Below are 17,302 nucleotides of genomic sequence, written 5' to 3'. Positions count from 1 at the left end.
CACTAAAAAAAAAGGAGAACCATGGGGCTGGAGAGGTGGCTCAGCGGTTAAGAACACTGGCTGCTCTTCCAGAGAACCCTGGTTCAGTTCCCAGCACCCACATGGCAGCTCACAACCATCTGTAACTCCAGGATCCAACACCCTCGCACAGACATACATGCAGGAAAAACATCAGTAAAAATAAATTATAATTTTAAAAAAGGAGAACCATAGTCAGGATAGACTATATGAGAAAAGGGTATTTTCAATAAAAGAAATAAAAAGGGAACCAGGTATAGCTGTGGAGACCTGTGGTCCCAGGACTTGAAAGGCAGAGGCAGGATGGTGAAGGGCTCAAGGCCATTCTTAGCTGCACAGTGAGTTCTAGGCTAGCCTGGGCAATAGGAGACACCACATGCCCATCACAGTAGAAAGGAGAGGAGGGGAAACCTTCACTTCCAGGCAATACCCCTGCTTTATCTTTTCCTTCCTTCGCATCTCCCTAGGGATGTTTTCTCAGGGGAGGTGAGAATTAAGGGAGAAATCCAGGCAAGCACTTGGAAGGGGCCCGTCCTTGGCCACTGGCTGAACACAGGCATCTCTGATGTGATGGCAGTCACTCTCCAGCCTCCGCCTGGCCTCTCGTTCCTCCTCCAGCATGGCTTCTCTATAACAGTTACATCATCTCCCGGTGGCTGTACTTCGTGGTGTCTGTCACTGGGGTGCTCCCTTCCTGCCTGAGAGTCTTCCTCCTCCTGACATTCCAAGATGATCCGGTGTCACAGCCTCACCCCTAAGTCTGTTCTGTAGGGCTGGCACAGGCTCGCTGGGCACCTTGGGGGTGACTCTCATACAAACACCTCGTCTCTCTCCTGGTGTGCCCCAGGCCTCCAGACTCACTGCATGAAGTGCACTCTTCCCCTGGTCACTGCCCCGCATCCAGCCAGGGCCTTCCCTTCTAACCCCTGAGACTGACTTCTCTTTAAGCTATGCAGTCCCTTCCTGAATCATATCACACTACAGGATGTCCGTGTCCCCAGGCCACGCCCTGTACTCTACAGCTCCAGGGTCTCCAGCAGTGTTCCTGCACCTCAGCTTCACTACTCTGACGATTACTACCACCAAAAAATGAAGCAACAACTACTGTCACCCTCCGCCAACACCTCTTCTCATGAGCTCTCCAACTCCCACATCAGCTCCAGCAGAGCTGAACCACTGCTGAGCACGGGCTTGGCCTACAGCTAGGCCTTCATCTTCTAATGCTGCAGATGGTGGTGGCTCTGCCCCTCCTCCTCTCTCCCTGCCTCCAGACACCCCTGCTTGGCCAGCCTCAGCTCAGGAGGAGGAACCTAAGGGAACCCTTTTCCACACTTCTTCCTGTTTCACCCCAGCGCCTGTCAGGTGCCCTTCTGTGCCCCCACAGCATCCTGGGCACACATGCATCATGCTGTCTTTCTCCAGACTGTCTCCCCACCTTGTCTGCAACATCCTTAAAGGCAAGAGCTAGTTTTCCTCTCTCCATTTCTATAGCACTAAACACAGTGCCTGACACGCAGCCGCGCAGATGGGAGGGAGGGAGGGAATGGGGTGATGAGAGCAGCTGGTGAGAAGACAGAGCAGGGAGAGGGGCCGCTGACCCTTGCTGAACCGTTACAGCCTTCAAAGATTTCCTAGATACCAATCGTCTGGGTCTGGTTTGGATCTGGACTAAGTGTCTCCTAAGGAGAGGGCACAATTGCCTTGCCTAGAAATCAAACGTGTTTACATCCAAGCAACGTGGGGAGTTACAGAAGCAGGCCACGCTGCTTTCTAAGAAACTGCTTTGAGTGAAATCATCACATAAATGTCAGTTACCTAAATTTGGCTGTGGAGAAACAATGCCAGGCAAAGACAAAAGTTATGATTGGCAGAGGCCAGGGAGAGGTAATTTCCCGAGTGTGATCAGTGGCAGGGAGGGGGAAGGCTACGCCACAGCCTATCTTCGTGACTGTCCACCTCCCAGGGACATGGCTATAAATGAGGATTAAACAGCCATATGAATGGCCCCAGACAGCTGACTAGAACATTCTGCTGCTGCTGAAGGTACTGGTACATAATGAGGGAGGCATCTGGAAAGCAGTATTGTTGGAGGTGGTGATACCGGGAGAGGGCCAGGCCCCTCAGCAACGTGGAATCCCACTCATCCCCTCAACCACGCCAGGCAGCTCAACCAGCAACTATGCACAGACACCTGGTCCAGGAGTGATGGTTGTCGATGCAGGCAAGGGAGCCTGGCCAGCCATCAGGGAGAACAAACGCTGCCTGTTTTGACACAGAACAGCAAAGGTTTTCCCACGGCCATGCACTGCCCCTTGGAGAGACCAGGTGAGGGAAGAGGACGGTTCATAGGTACAGGATGTTAGAGAGAAGTCTGGGGGAAAGATGCAAACAGTGAGGGAAGGCCTTCAGAAACCTATCTGAAAATCTGTGTGTTGGTACATGAGCCATTCTAGATGTGGCCTGAACATTTACCCGTCTTTCCATTCTACTTTTTATATTAACATATGATGGCCTTTCATGGAGATGGATTAGTTTTTCCTGAATGTGTCTGAGAGACAAAGCTCATTTTGAAGGTGGTTCACTTTCCAACCAGGTCACGTGAAGCTAAAACTGACTCCAAGCAAGGGTCTTGTGGCCCCAAGTTGAAGCATCACCAAGCTGATGGGGAAGCAGCAAGAAGAGGCTGGCTGCATCTCAGACAGGGAGGAATGGTAAGCTTTGCTTGCGAGCACTCAGAGGAGCAGGGTGGGGACCACTACCCCTGGTGGCAGAGCAACCAACGCATCACAGGAGAGGAAGTGGAGACCCGTGAGACTTAACCCCGTGGGCGGTGACCTCAAGAATGCCAATATAGACATTACTTGCAGCTTCTTCAAAGCCAGTTCCAGAGGTATTAGATCAGCAGCCAACAACACAAGGACAGAGGTGACCGACATGAGATGCAGTTAATGGAGATGAACTTCAGAACGCGGGCTCACAAACTGGTTAGACATGGCCAATGAGATGCAGGATGCATGGCGTCATGTGTGTGGCCCCAGGGTGGAGTAGGGTTGGCAGAGTGAGCACAAGGATGGGAAAAGAGAAGCCCCAGATAGACACAAAGGCTTTGGTCTTACCACTTCGTCCTCGGTAGGCTTGAAAACACAAATTCACACTTAGTGGGAAGCTGTAGCGCACACAAGGTCACAAGCTACGAGCACGCACTACTGCCTGTTGGGGGGGGGGAGGGTGGCTAAGGGCTAAGGTGCTGCAGGCGCTCCTCCTTAGCATGCACGCCAAGGGAAATCACAGAATTAAGATACATGTTTTTAAAGGCACCCTGACATCTGCAATAAAAAAAAAAACAACCCTCATAGTCAAAGTGGCTAGCCTGAAAAATGCAGCCTGGGTCCCTCATTGCTCTTTGATTTGCTTTAAAAATACTGTAATGACCAGGTGAGAGTACTAGCCCAGCTTGGAGGTGCCATGCCACGAGTGCTCGGGCAAGGAGAGTAGATCTGAAACAGCTGAAATCGGAAGCAGAGTCAAAGGAAGGCTAGGCTGGCCTGACTCCTTTCCACTCTCACTCTAAAAAGAATTCAGATAACAAATTTTAAAAGCTCTTTAAAAACAAACAAAAACCCCTGGATCAAGAACACATCGATGGTGTAGGCCTCAAAAAGAAACCCTGAGTATAGCTGGGAAGCAGTGTGACCAAGGATTCTTGGGAGGATCGGAGGATGAAGAAGCTACTCTGAAGGCTCCTGTGTCTCTGCTAACAAGAGGTGGGATGCTGGGTGCTGCCTGGGCGGAGGAGAGCAGTTAGTAGTTGAGGTCCCATGCAGTGTGCCCCACAGACTGGCAGAATTCAAGAAGAGCAGAGCAAAGCTGCATGGGTCTGTGGCTGCCCCTGGAGATTAGAGCAGGCCCCACCAGGCAGGCTGCGACAGCCTAAGCAGGCCAGACGGCGGCCAATCATCAGTAGCTTTATTTCTCAAGGAGATGACTGAGTAAGCCTCTTAGAAAACAAGACTAGTGCTGTCCAGGTTAGGAGAGGAAGCCCGCACCACTGGATCTTACCTCTTCTGCGTCCTCTGAATGGGTGGAGAGCTGGTCATGCTGAATAATCTCAGCATCCTCCTCTGTCGGTCCGTTGCCCACCCTGATCCCACCAAAGTTGAGAGTTCCCTACACAGATGAACAGAAAGAGTAGTATTCGCCTGGGCTTTAATGTGGCACTCTGTGAGGTGGGGAAGGGTGATGGTTAGTACATACAATCCTCTGAAAGGCAAACATCCTAACAACAAAAGAGACACCCACCGACTGAACAAGCTAAGTGAAAACAAGTAACTGCCCCACCCCAACCACCACTGCTCTGGCCCCCACGAGCGACAGCCTGTGTTTACCACCTCATCCGGCACTGAGATGAAGCACCCTTGCCCTGGTCAATGCTAATGGAGCTCTGTGTGAATGGGAAGCTGAACATGAACAGACTCTCATTACAAGAGCGCTGGACCTGTAAGGTCTGCGAGGGCCCAAGTGCTGGTGGGACTGAAGATTAAATTGTGCAAGTGGGGTGTGGGGGACAGATGACAACAAATGACGGGATGAGTACACGCTGATCCTGATCTGATCAGACTCGCTTTCAACAGGAGCCCAAGGGTTCCAGTGACCTCTCCCAGAAATGCACCAGGTCTGTCTAGGAACAAAGGACTCCCTAGGTCAGGGGAGAAAAAAAAACAAACAAAACAACTTCCTAACAGACACTCATTTGTGGCTAAAGAATACCAAGTTTTAAAAATGTAAAATAAACCGGAGGGTTCTTGGGTGGAGCAGAGGGGAATTAGGGAGCAGCTCCTAAACTACTTCCCACGGGCTCTGTCAACCCAAAGCTCAGCACTGCTTGCCTGCACCGCAGGGTCCCTGCGGTCTCCCTCCTTAGTTTCACCTTTTGGAATACCTCTTCCACTGTGCTCACTGACCAGTTCAGCCCCCAATGTTTATGTAGGCAGGCTCCTTTTTTCTTATAGGAGCTGTCCTACAAGGTTGGCCATAGAAACAGCTACAGGAAGAACACTTGGAAACTACATTTTTTTTCTTTTTTCTTTTTTTTTGAGAAAAGTGCTTCTCTGTGTGGCCCTGGCTGTCCTGAAACTCACTCTGTAGAACAGGTTGTCCTCAAACTCAGAGATCCACCTGCCTCTGCCTCCCGAGTGCCGTCACTCCCAGCTGGAAGTTACATTTTTAATAGATCCTCATATGCTATCCCCAGAAAGTATATACTCAGTAAGTCTGGGGTGCGGTACAGGATTGCATTGCTGAATAAATGGTATAATCATTGTGAAGGGTACTCCAAAATAGGAAATACATTGCACCCATGGAGATCAACAGTTCCACTGCTAGGCCACCTATATTTACAAACTCTGGTAAGATACATATGAATCAGTGTATTCTCTACATTATTATTTATAATAGCAAAAATTGGAACAAGTACCATATCCATCATTGGCAGTGAAGACGTAATTTCAGCATATCCAGCGGATTCTAGGGCATGCTGGATACCATAAAAAGCCTGGGGACTACTATGAGGACAACCTCTGAGATACACCAAGTACCACATCCATCCATCACCAACAATGATGACATAGTGTCAGCATATCCAGAGGATTCTAGGGCATCCTGGGAACCATAGAAAGATTAGGGACCACTATGATAACAGCCTCTAAGATACACCAAGAGGTAGAAAAGTGATTCGGTTTAAAGCATCTCTCTCTCTCTAGGCATACATGTCTACACATGTATCGACAGATGACAGACACGTGCTGAAGGCCAAGCCTGACGGCAGTGCCCTGGAAGAGGATCGTAGTGGGGACTGAGGTCTCTTCTTAGTTAGTGGTACAGGTTTTCTCCAGCCAAAGTATACCCCATTGCTTGACTTCCTTCCTTTCCTTTCTTCCTTCATGTCTCCCTTCCTTAGATCACGGAATTATGGGCCACTTAATTTTTTTTTTCTTCAATTCATCTGTTTGACCCAGATTCAAAGTTCACCAGGTAGTTCTGATATACAGTCAGGTTTGGGAACCACGGAAGCCTAAGCACTCCCAGGCCTGGTACAGAAGACACCTCGCTGCCTCCAAAGGGAGGACTCTAAGCATTACAGAGGGTACAGGGAAGACTCCATTGTATCTTGACCTGGGTTCTACAGGGTGGAGGAAGAAGGGCTTCAGATTTTGGGATTCCCCAAACAGAGGCCATGTCTAAATGTTTCTCTAGCCAACAGAAGAAGTGAGAACAGGCAGGTTGGACCTCCCAGCCAGACTCTAGCGAGTATCCTGTAGAGCACAGGGAACAAGAGCTCCAGGAAAGAGATGGGAGACACCCCAGCAAGGATTAGAGAGCTGAACTGTGATAACGCCACTCACAGAGACAACCAAGGAGACAAGAAGCAGAACAGAAGTAGATCTGTGCTCTTAGCCTCAGCCTCGAGAGAGATTCAGCTACAGAACCAGTGGCTAAGATGACCCTAGTGTGAAAGCTTCCAGATGAGCAGGGCTTTTCTGTGGAGTTTATCATGGAAGATGGCATCAGACTTACAGGCGTCAAGAACTTCCCAGATGCACCTTGCGATGCTGAGATAGAAGACTACGTGGAAAGAAAATCAGCGATGGGCCGTACTTGAAAATCATTTCAAACAGCAAGATTAAAGTTGCATCTGGTACAGACACCCATTTTCCTTAAAGAAGTATATTGCTAAATAGGGCAATCCCAGCCAGGGAAACTGAATATCTGGAATGTTGGATCACACAGATCCTACTGCATTCTAAGATGCTGGTGAAAAGATGGTTTTTGATGACAAATGCTCAAATGCCTAATGTTCAAAGTGTGGTCACTGGAATGGAAGTTAGTATCAGAGGAGGGGCATGCCAGACAGATGGACTTGGTTGCTCTGACAGGTGTGTAGCATGCAGGAGACACACGCGAGAGGGGAGGGCTCAGTACACAAGGGCATTGGGATCCCAGCAAGGGAAAGAGATACAGACCTTCTCTAAGGAAGGCAAGTTATGGTCATGTATCCTTTAAAGATGGACTCTCAAGTACGGAGACATCAATGAAAGAGTCTGAGCCCTTCTTGCCTCCATACTGAAAACTTACCCCACACATGGTCACAAAATACAGACTTAAAAGTGGGTGAGTCCAAAAGCTGCTGTCTTCGAGTAAGATGATGGGACCCGAGGAGAGACAGAAGCCACTTTGCTCCCGAGGGCAGGACTGTACTTACACATCTGAACGGAAACTTAGCAGGCCAATGGTAAAGATGATACCTGAATCTATTCCTAAGAGGTGGAAGGCTCCTCTGTCATTGTCTCAGTGAGCAACAAGGACGCACTTCTTGAGAGCGCAGGTCCCACGCTCTCAACAGCATTAAAAAAGGAACTTGGGTGCACTGCTTGCCACTCCTTAGACAAACATTGACTCGGCTGGAGTTAATGGACTCACTGTTGCAGCCGATGCTGCCTCTAGTCCCTGTTGGCTCGGGGTTGGGCTGACTGGGGCCTCCACGGGTTGCCCTTCCTGATAGCGGATGGAAGAAAAGAAGAAGGGAGAAGAGAACAAAGAGGGGGGAGGGGAAGGAGAGACGAATGGAGGTACATGGAAGGGTGAAGATGGTCGGAAAAGGGAGAAGGAGAGTCTTGTAACTCAGCTGCTCTCCAACGGGAGGGGTCATCTCACAGCCACAGGAACCATGCAACAAGATCTCTCGGGTTTTCCCAGGCAGTGCAGTACAGAAGCATTATTGGATAGCCAGAAACTACACGCAGTATTGAACACTTGGCAAGCTTAACTCTGTATGTGTGTAGAGCTGGTATACACACATGCATCAAGTAAACACCTGTGTGTGCAAAGGCTGCGTTTTAAAAAAAGAAGAAAAAGACCAGTGTGCTTTAAATCAGACCCTTTCCCAGATGTTCTGGTCCGTGAAAGCATCATGGTCTCATTTTTAAAAAAAGTGTCTTGGTGTCAGTCCTGTGGCTGGCCAGGCAAACCACACGAGTGGGTTTGCTATCTGCAGCTTGTCTAACCCTGTTTTGGCTGACGCTGCATCCAGACAGGCCCAGGCCCGGACTCTGCTGGGGAGAGCATGAGTAAATCATGACCAAGAGAGGTTAAAAACATGACTTATTCACTCCAATCCAGTCATTTGAAGCTGGAATTCAGGTGTCTGAGCCACACACATAGTTCTCTGACACTGGCAGGCCCGGTGTTCATGCTCGTATGTAACACAATGCATTTTAAGAATGCATGCATGTGTGCACCATTAATTATGTCCTCTGAGGAACTGCCTTGATCTTAAACAAGGAGAAAGTCTAGTAACCTCCAGCTATGGAAATATACTCACCAAATGCTTCTTCCGCAAATACTGATGGCGCAGGATCAGGGGCTTAAAGAGCAGCATCCAAGGGACGCAGAGCATGGCAACCACTATGAGGAAACACTGAATCCCTTTCTGCAAAGCGAGAGACAAGGTGCTTCATACAGTCCATTAGTCACACGGTTTCCAACCACAGCACAAATTTCCTCCCAAACAGCATTTTCTCACTGTCTATGATCATTACCTGGTTCTCTAAGTAATGAGCAGGTGCCACGAGAAACCCAGTGACTGTCCCACAAAACAGTAGTTCTAAATTCTGCTCCTTTTCCTCACTACTCATCTAATTGTTTGAGACACGTCCTCATTATTATGTAGTTCAGCCTGGCCTGGAATTCACTAGTTAGCCCAGGCTTGCCTAGACCTCCGGCTCCTCCCACCTCAGCCTGCCGAGTGCTGGGATTACAGGCCTATGGCACTGCGCCCTAAAAAATTCTATCCTTTACAGCCAGGATTAACGGGAGCCCTCCCGAGCGAAGAGGGGTGGGAGAGTGGTTTGAGTATATGTGGTGGTATGAGCTGAAAGCCATGTACTACAGAACATGTTTCTAGACTTTCTTCAGGTCAGAGTGACATGTGGCTTACAACACCCCTCCTCTAGGGCTGACGTACCTGTCCCGAGTACAGCATCGCATTACCAGACTCTGGGTAGGAGAAGAGGAACATGTTGATGAAGTGGATCAGGAGGCTTGGTGCATCCTTAGATGAGTGGACATCGTAGGCTGTCCACTTATAGAAGATAAGGATGACCAGGTAGCCAAACAAGGAGGTCATGAAGATTACTTCAGGAATGAAGCCAAAGTAGATATTCAGGGGCTTCTTGAAATAGCTAAGAAGGAAAAGCGGAAAATGGCGTGAAGGGTTAGCGGGCCCCTGGTGCTCCTTCCCTGACACGAGTGCGCGACAGATTTTTTTCTACGCGCTGTTTGTCCCCTCAGCCCTGCCTGTGTCGATTTAATTACAGCCAGAAGCACTGGAGACAACAGAGGCAACACCTCCAAACTTGTGGGCCTCGGAACACCTCCAGAACCACCTCCACCACTTTGAGAAAGTGCCTGGAAAATCTAATATGTGGATTTTGTATGAATTACACATCAAGGAAGAAGCAATGGAGTTGGAGAAAGGACTTATTAGTTAAGAGCACTTACTGCTCTTGCAGAGGATCCAAGTACAAATTCCCAGCACCCACATCAGACAGCTCTCAATCTCAGGGGACTCCAGCTCCAGGAGAACCCCAACACACATATACATACCCCCTCCTCACACAATTCAAAATAAAATTAATATATATTCTTAAAAAAATTCACTTAAGCTTGGGGTTTAGATCCATCGTTCAGTGTCTATCTGGTAGGTACAAGGCCTGGGTCAATCATCATCATCAAAAGAATTTGCTAAATCGAATGGAAATTGCTGCATCTTTTTCAAAGATCTTTTTCGTGCCTATGAATGGTTAATAATTGATATTAAGCCCCATTTAAGCCCACAATGTTTGTATAATATAAGCTGCTTCTACAATATAGAATGGGGCTCTGAGTTACTGATTCCTCTGCAAAGGTGTGATGACCTCTTTAGGCAAAAGTATTATCTGAGTAACACAGTCATCTGATGACAGGGACAGGGACTCACATGTGGTTGAAAAGGCTCAGGCTGACTCCAAAGAGCATGTGGATGATCCCGAGAATAACAGACATCTTCATCTTGAAGGAGTTAAGGAAGGTCAGCTTATTGGTTGCGATGTTCCAAATCTGTTACAATGTAAGAAAATCAGAAGGTACTATACAAAGAATTCTTAATTGGAAAAATACTATCCATCTACCTGAAAAAAATACCCTTTTTTGCTATGGAAAATTCTAAACAATGTATCCAGACAAAGACGACACTGAAACAAACTCTGAAGTGCCTATCAGTCAGCTTTGCTCATGTGCACCCATGATCTTGCCTCACTGTGTCGTCTCCCCCACTTCCGTATCACTCTGGGGCAAGGCTGAAACAGTAGTCTAGTGTTTTACTTATAAATATTTCAGTATGGCTCTCTAAAATAAGGCTTCTTTGAAAAACATGGCCACAATACAGCCATCATATCATAAAAGTATCAACAATGATATTTTGTGTGTGAGTGCCAGAGTCTGAAGCCAGGGTTTATACATTTTGTGCTGGGGACATAACTTAGTGGTTAGAGTGCTTGCCTATCGTGCCTGAGACCCTGGGTTTCATCCATACAAATACAGAAAATGAAAAGAAAATATTCTCATACAACACAACCCAAAGAGACACTAATTTGTTGCTTATATGTTGAGAAATGATGATAGAAAAACATTATTTGTATTCATAATTATACCACTGTATTTCTATAAAAACAAAAAATCTTGTATGCACATTTTTTTGTTTGTTTGTTTGTTTGTTTTGAGATAGGGTTTCTCTGTACTTTTAGAGCCTGTCCTGAAATTCACTCTGCAGACCCGGCTGGCCTCTCTCTCCCAAGTGGTGGGATTAAAGGCTTGAGCCACCACTTCCCGGCTGTATGTGCATTTTTAAAAAACTCTAACTTTTAACATATCTTATATTAAAAATATTTTAAAACACTTTGAGTGTGTCTATGTGTATGTGTGCACATGGAGGAGGCTAGAGGCCGATGCTGAGTGTCTTCCCTAGTCGCACCTCACATGGCTTTTTGAGGCAGGGTCTCTCGCTGATCCCAGCATTCACTGATTCAGCTAGAGGCTGGTCAGTGATGCCCCAGGCTTGGCCTGTATCTGCTCCATAGTGCTGGGTCTACAGGTGCATGCCAACATGCCTGTCTGCCATGTGGGTACTGTTTTAATTATTAGTTCGTTTTTAGGGTTTTTGTTTCTTTTGGATAGTTTCACTACATAGCCTGAGCTGGCCTCATACTTGGGGTAATCTTACTACCGCAGTCCCCCCAAGTGCTGGGATTATAAATTATCCCCATCTTAAACCTCTCATTTCAAGATCAGTTAAAAACTTCAAAGCTGAGGCAGGAAGATTAAAAAGCTCAAGTCCTGTGTGAGCTAGAGAAGAGTTCAAAGACAGCCTGTTAAGTGTGTATCTCAAAATGGGGAAAAAAAGTAAACTGAGGCTGGCATATAGCTCAGGAGGTAGAGCACTTGTCTAGCATGCACAAGGTCTTCAGTTCAATTCTTAGCACTCATAACAAACAAATGAGCATCAACCTTTGGGGAAAGCCACATGTAGGAAAGAGGCAGACTTACTGGATCAATGCCAAACGGGTACGGTCCACCAAAAACTCCAGGGATAGCTGGGTTCAGCTGGAGAACAGAGCTTCCCAGAAGCGTATCTTCCCTGTCGGGTTAAAGAAAGTCATTTTTATTTTGGATCAAGGAAAGGAAACTACCAGGTCTAAACACCGAGCACAAAAGGAACTACTAGAGTTATCACTGGCAGGGAGATGGCCCAGCAGGGACTGCTTGCCTGCAAGCTTGAGGACTCTGCATCCCCAGAACCTGCATGAAAGCCAGGCAGGCAGAGCGGCCCTTATGGGGGTGGGGAGGTGGAGACAAATAAGCTGGCAGGCCTAGCTGGATGGCAGCTCTAGGCTCAGGGGGAGACCAGAAGTCACTGTGTGAGATGAGTCAGGAGGGGCCAACCGCGGGCCTCCACAAACACACACGCATGTCCACACAACTGAGCTCACATACGTAAGAGCAAGAAGAAAGGAGGAATTCGTATCCAAGAACAAGAAGATATCAAATCCAAAGAAAAGGTAAGCACTAATACATAACTAGGGAGGGAATTTAGGTAACTTGCTTTTAAGTTACAAACAAATAAATAGATTTTACATTAATTTACAGGCTCACATCTTGACACTTGCTGACAAGTCATACAGTCTTTCACAGACTGGGGCATGAGTGAGAAGAGACAGCGCTCCCTCTGAAACACCTTCTCAAGCTCTCCTAAAGGGGAGTTAGTTTACTGCTCGCTCGACAAGCCAGAGCTGGACATACAAGGAACCAGCTTAGATTTCTGGTTTCTGCAACTTACGTCCAGTTCCCATCAGAGAACATTGGCCGTACACTCCACGATGACCCAAAGATATTCAGAGACTTGGAAAAGCAGTCATTGTAGATGAGACCAGTGTAGATGGAGAATATTCCCATCAGAAGAATAATGTATCGACCGCTGAACACAGTGCTAAACATCTGGAGCCAGAGAGAAGGAGTTATCAGATCCAGTGTCGCAGCGTCCGTTGCGATACTACTACTTATACTATACCAAAATGCACCAGTGCCCCCCATCCTGGCTCTGGAAGCTTCAACGAATGATTGAAATATAAGGCTAAGATGGCTGGGGGAGCAGCTCAATGGCAGAGCACTTGCCTGTGAGGCCCAACGGTCAACCCCCACAACTACAAATGAAATAAGAATGTTAAAATAATTTTTGCATGTATAGCACATGGCCTCTTTAATATTCAAACAACTTTTATTCTTCCCTTTTTGTAAATTCATGGACTGTTAGACCATTACTGTCATCACGAATGCTTGAGATATTACTAAGTTCGATCCAGTGCAGGAGTCCCTGAAACAGTACCTCGTTCTCGTTCTTCTGGGAGAGGATCCGGCTCTCCCTCAACACCATCCATACAGCAAAAAGCGTCATCAAAATGCCGTGCCCGAAATCTCCAAACATCACAGCAAACAGGAAAGGGAAAGTGATGATGGTGTATGGAGCTAGGAGGAAAACGGAGAGAGAACCATGAGCTACAGAAAAGCATGGGTCCCCACATGCCCCACGCTTGTCTGACTCTGAGGTGCACGTGAGTGGCTTCTTCCTCCACTCTGGATGAATGGACTCTCTCTCAGGGAACGTGGTCACAGAGAGAGCCACCCCCTCACAGAGCAGCTGATGGGTTGTGCTACAGCGAATACTTTACACTATGAAGATGACAGGAAATAGTGGGCCCAGCACCCCGACAACACTAGCTGGTTGCTGCACTCCCTTCCTCCTGTTCAGGACTCTACTCTGGGCTAGGCCGGCTGTCGCCTCCCTGTGCAGAAACCCTTTCTGAGCTGATAAAGCCCTCAAGCAATAAAGGGAAGCCTGGAACCACAGCAGGGCAGGTCCAATAATGAATGTTCAGATTCTTGAGTGAATAACTGACTGACTTTGGAAGAGACTGGGCTGCGCTGAAAACAGTTATTATTATTCTACTTTCTGTCTAGCCTCAGGAAGTCATTCTAGAATGAATATAAGACATCTTAAACAAACAAACAAAAAAAACCATTTTGTTTAAGGAGCTCCTCCAAAGCCAAGTGATACTTTGTTGCTATTTTGCGAGGCCAGGTATTTTGTAGCTCTGAGGACATATACAAGAATCCAATAAGAAGCTCTTAGAGAAGCATTATTCCATGACGGATCTGTTTATATTTAATGGGCACGTTTACAGCAATTGCACACCAGCTGAGATCTGGACCTCTCTACAGCCATTGTCCAACGGATTATTAGCAAGACACAGACCTTTAATCCCAGCACTTGGGAGGCAGAGGCAGGTGGACAAACAAAAAGAAAAAGAAAGAAAAGAGTGAAATGCTAGCTAAGTGTGGGGGTGCACACCTTTAATCCTAGCACTATAGGAGGCAGACACAAGCAGATCTTTGTGAGTTGGAAGCCATTCTGGTCTACAAAGCAAGTTCCAGGTCACCCAGAGATATATGATGAGACCTTGTTTCATGTCTCAAAACAAAATAACCAAAAAGGAAAAAAAAGATTTAAATTATTTAAAAAAAAATCATAGAATTTTGACATGGTGACAGAATGTTGCCATTTATGTTTGTATTAGAGAACTACACAATTAAGCGAACAAAAATATTGCAAAACAAAACAAAACAAAACCCCAAAACATTAATTAAGTTTGCGATTTTTGCTGGCTGTATTCATAGCTATCCTAGGGCATATGAAGCCTATAGGCTGAGGACACCTGCTAGGGAGGAAAAAAAAAATCAAACATTCTCACCTGGGTTTATCTCTCGGTAAGTCCCAATCCCATAAGCATCTACTATGTTTTGGAAGCCGTTTGTGAACTTGTTGGTTTTGTTGTACGTTGGGGGAGTCTGGTTTGTCTGCATCCTGTTCAGAATGGAGGGGACAGTAGAACCGCTGTGTTCCTAGGAAACATCAGTAGCATGTCAAAATTAGGCGTCCTCCTGGCTATGCAGATACACATATGTATCACAATTCAAACTGCACACCTAAAACTTGTATCTTCTTTTATATAGTTGCATTTCAATTAAACAAACAAGAAAGTCAAGATTTTTTTTTAATTATTTATTTATTATCTATACAATATTCTGTCTGTGTGCATGTCTGCAGGCCAGAAGAGGGCACCAGACCTCTTTACAGATGGTTGTGAGCCACCATGTGGTTGCCGGGAATTGAACGCAGGACCTTTGGAAGAGCAGGCAATGCTCTTAACCACTGAGCCATCTCTCCAGCCCTCAAGATTGTTTTATATCTCTCTCAGTCTTTGGAAGAACCGGGACTAGATCTAAAACCGACCACAGGCGATCTCAGTTAAGTCTTGGTGCCAGGCACAGCCGCATCTGGTGCTCAGGAAGCAGAGGCAAGAGGACTGAAAGTCAAGGCCAGCCTGAGCTATCTAACACTTGAAAACAGCAGAAAACAAAGCAAACAGACTGGATATTTGCAGGCAAAAATAAATAAACACATACATAAATAAAAAGTGAGCTTCAATTAAGACTTAGAAAGTATAACATAATGGTGAAAAAATATAAACCAGGCGGTGGCATGCTTCAGGAGGCTGAGGAGGAAGGATCACTTAATTCAAGAGTTCAAGACCAAGGCCGGGTGGTGGTGGCACACGCCTTTTGTTTTTGTTATTGTTGTTTTTATTTTTCGAGACAGGGTTTCTCTGTAGTTTTGGTGCCTGTCCCGGAACTAGCTCTTGTAGACCAGGCTGGCCTCGAACTCACAGAGATCCACCTGCCTCTGCCTCCTGAGTGCTGGGATTAAAGGCGTGCGCCACCATCTGGTGAGATATATTTTTTTTAAAGTATGATATTTACAGGATGTGTGGGGGGTGTATACATGCTATAGCATGCATGTGGAGATTGGAGGACAACTCTGTGAAGTCACTTCTCTCCTTCCTCCTCCATGTGGGTTCCAGGGAACAGACTCAGGTTGCAAGCTTAAAGCACCTTTATATGATAAGTCACCTTGCTTGTCTCATGAACTGATTTCTTGCCCCTTCCCCACAAGACACACTAAGCCTGGAGACCCAGGTTCAAGTCCCTGGGAAAGTTAGTTTACCTCCATGGCTTTCTGATCTTGGGCTAAAAGATGTCTAAGGTCTCATCTAAACATGATGTTACATTTCTTGGGAGTTGGGGGCAATTTAATGAGTTCTGGTGACTGTGTGGGTCAAAAAAATGGAACCAGAAATCTGTCTTTTGGATTGTCCTGTTTATAAACTGAGTCCTTTTTTAAAGATTATCTATTTTTACTTTATGTGCATTGGTGTTTTGCCTGCATGTATGTCTGTGTGAGGGTGTCAGATCTGGGAGTTGCAGACAGTTGTGAGCCTCAATGTGGGTGTTGGGAATTCAGCCAGGGTTAACTGCTGAGTCATCTCTCCAGGCCCCATAAATAGTTAATCATCATTTGCTGGAGAAAGGAAAACAAAGTACACATGAATGTGAATATGTGTGTGTGTGTGTGAGAGAGAGAGAGAGAGAGAGTGTGTGTGTCTTGTGTAACTGAAGTGGGACTCAGAGTGTTGCCACTTGGTTTAAGAATTAGGGGCTTGGTATCCCAGGATGCCTGGGCCTGGCTGGCCTCACCTANTTGTGGGGTCTTGTTTGTTGAGATAAGGGTCTCATGTAGCCCAGGCTGGCCTCAAGCTTACTATATAGCCAAACTTACTATATAACCTTGAACTCAAACTTACTTTGAGTAACCTTGTAACCTTGAACCTCAAACTTACTATATAACCATGAACTCCGGATCCCCTTGCTATTACTTCCCGAGTGCTGGAATAACAAGGATATGCTACCATATCTGGCTTATGTAGATCTGGAAATTAAACCAGGGCTTCATAGCCAAGAGTATCTGCACACATCTTTAATCCCAGCACTCAAACAGTAGAGGCAGGCGTATCTCTGAGTTCAAGGTCAGCCTGGTCTAGAGTTCCAAGACAGCAAGGGCTACACAAAGAAACCTTGTCTCAAAAAAAAAAAAAAAAAAAAAAAAAAAAAAAAAAGATGTGTGCCACCACAGCCCAGCTCTGGTCTTGAACTCTTGAATTAAGTGATCCTTCCTCCTCAGCCTCCTAAAGCGTGCCACAGCCTGGCTTAATTTTTTTTTTCACCATAATGATATACTTCCTAAGTCTTAATTGGGGTCAGAGTTCTGGCAGGTGTTGGAAATACTCTATAGTGTGAGTGTGGTGCTGGCTGCGCATCAGCCAACGCTAAAGCCACCGAGCTGTCGATGGTAGGAGGCTTTTTCGCGGCCGTGAAATGCGCCCGAATAAACACAGAAAGACTGACAGCGAGCTGCTCTCTGACCTTGTACCCCACCCATAAGGTTTGCTGTTTCATGGAAAATATTTCTCAGAAAAACCCCAATTCTGCCTGGCATGGTGACGCACGCCATCATCCCAGCACCTGGGAGGCAGAGGCAGGGGGGATCTCTGTGAGTTTGAGATACAAAGCAAGTTCCAGGACAGCCAGGACTGTTACACTGAGAAACTTTGTCTCAAAAGAAAAAAAAAAAAAAAAAGAAAGTAAAACATGCTGTCTGCTCTCTTCCCCGCCTCATTCCCTAAGGCCTGCGGTTCAGCTGAGATGCTCATGACAGGACTGGCCAGACACCAGCTCTGCCTCT

General features: G+C 46.6%; 1 protein-coding gene across 4 annotated transcripts in view; it reads right to left on the bottom strand.

Moving 5' to 3' along the window:
- The window catches only part of Atp6v0a1 (ATPase H+ transporting V0 subunit a1), a 54,220-nt gene that overhangs the window by 10,698 nt on the left and 26,220 nt on the right, over positions 1 to 17,302 (bottom strand). For 2 of the 4 annotated variants that reach the window (XM_050156816.1, XM_050156817.1), the window contains exons 11-18: positions 14,415 to 14,565; positions 12,992 to 13,131; positions 12,446 to 12,603; positions 11,656 to 11,746; positions 10,052 to 10,170; positions 9,038 to 9,254; positions 8,396 to 8,503; positions 4,078 to 4,185 (exon numbers count right to left, since the gene is read on the bottom strand). In XM_050156816.1, coding sequence (XP_050012773.1) covers positions 4,078 to 4,185; positions 8,396 to 8,503; positions 9,038 to 9,254; positions 10,052 to 10,170; positions 11,656 to 11,746; positions 12,446 to 12,603; positions 12,992 to 13,131; positions 14,415 to 14,565 — 1,092 coding nt within the window. Of the gene's footprint in view, positions 1 to 4,077; positions 4,238 to 7,494; positions 7,570 to 8,395; positions 8,504 to 9,037; positions 9,255 to 10,051; positions 10,171 to 11,655; positions 11,747 to 12,445; positions 12,604 to 12,991; positions 13,132 to 14,414; positions 14,566 to 17,302 lie in introns of all 4 variants that reach the window. The other 2 variants (XM_050156819.1, XM_050156818.1) reach the window with 2 other exon arrangements.

The sequence above is a fragment of the Alexandromys fortis genome, unplaced genomic scaffold, assembly GCF_014885135.2.
Source record: "Alexandromys fortis isolate MF-2015 unplaced genomic scaffold, M_Fortis_MF-2015_v1.1 scaffold_31, whole genome shotgun sequence".
Classification (NCBI taxonomy): Eukaryota; Metazoa; Chordata; class Mammalia; order Rodentia; family Cricetidae; genus Alexandromys; species Alexandromys fortis.
Note: the sequence above shows the minus strand (reverse complement) of the source record. Positions and strands in the feature narration are given on the sequence as shown.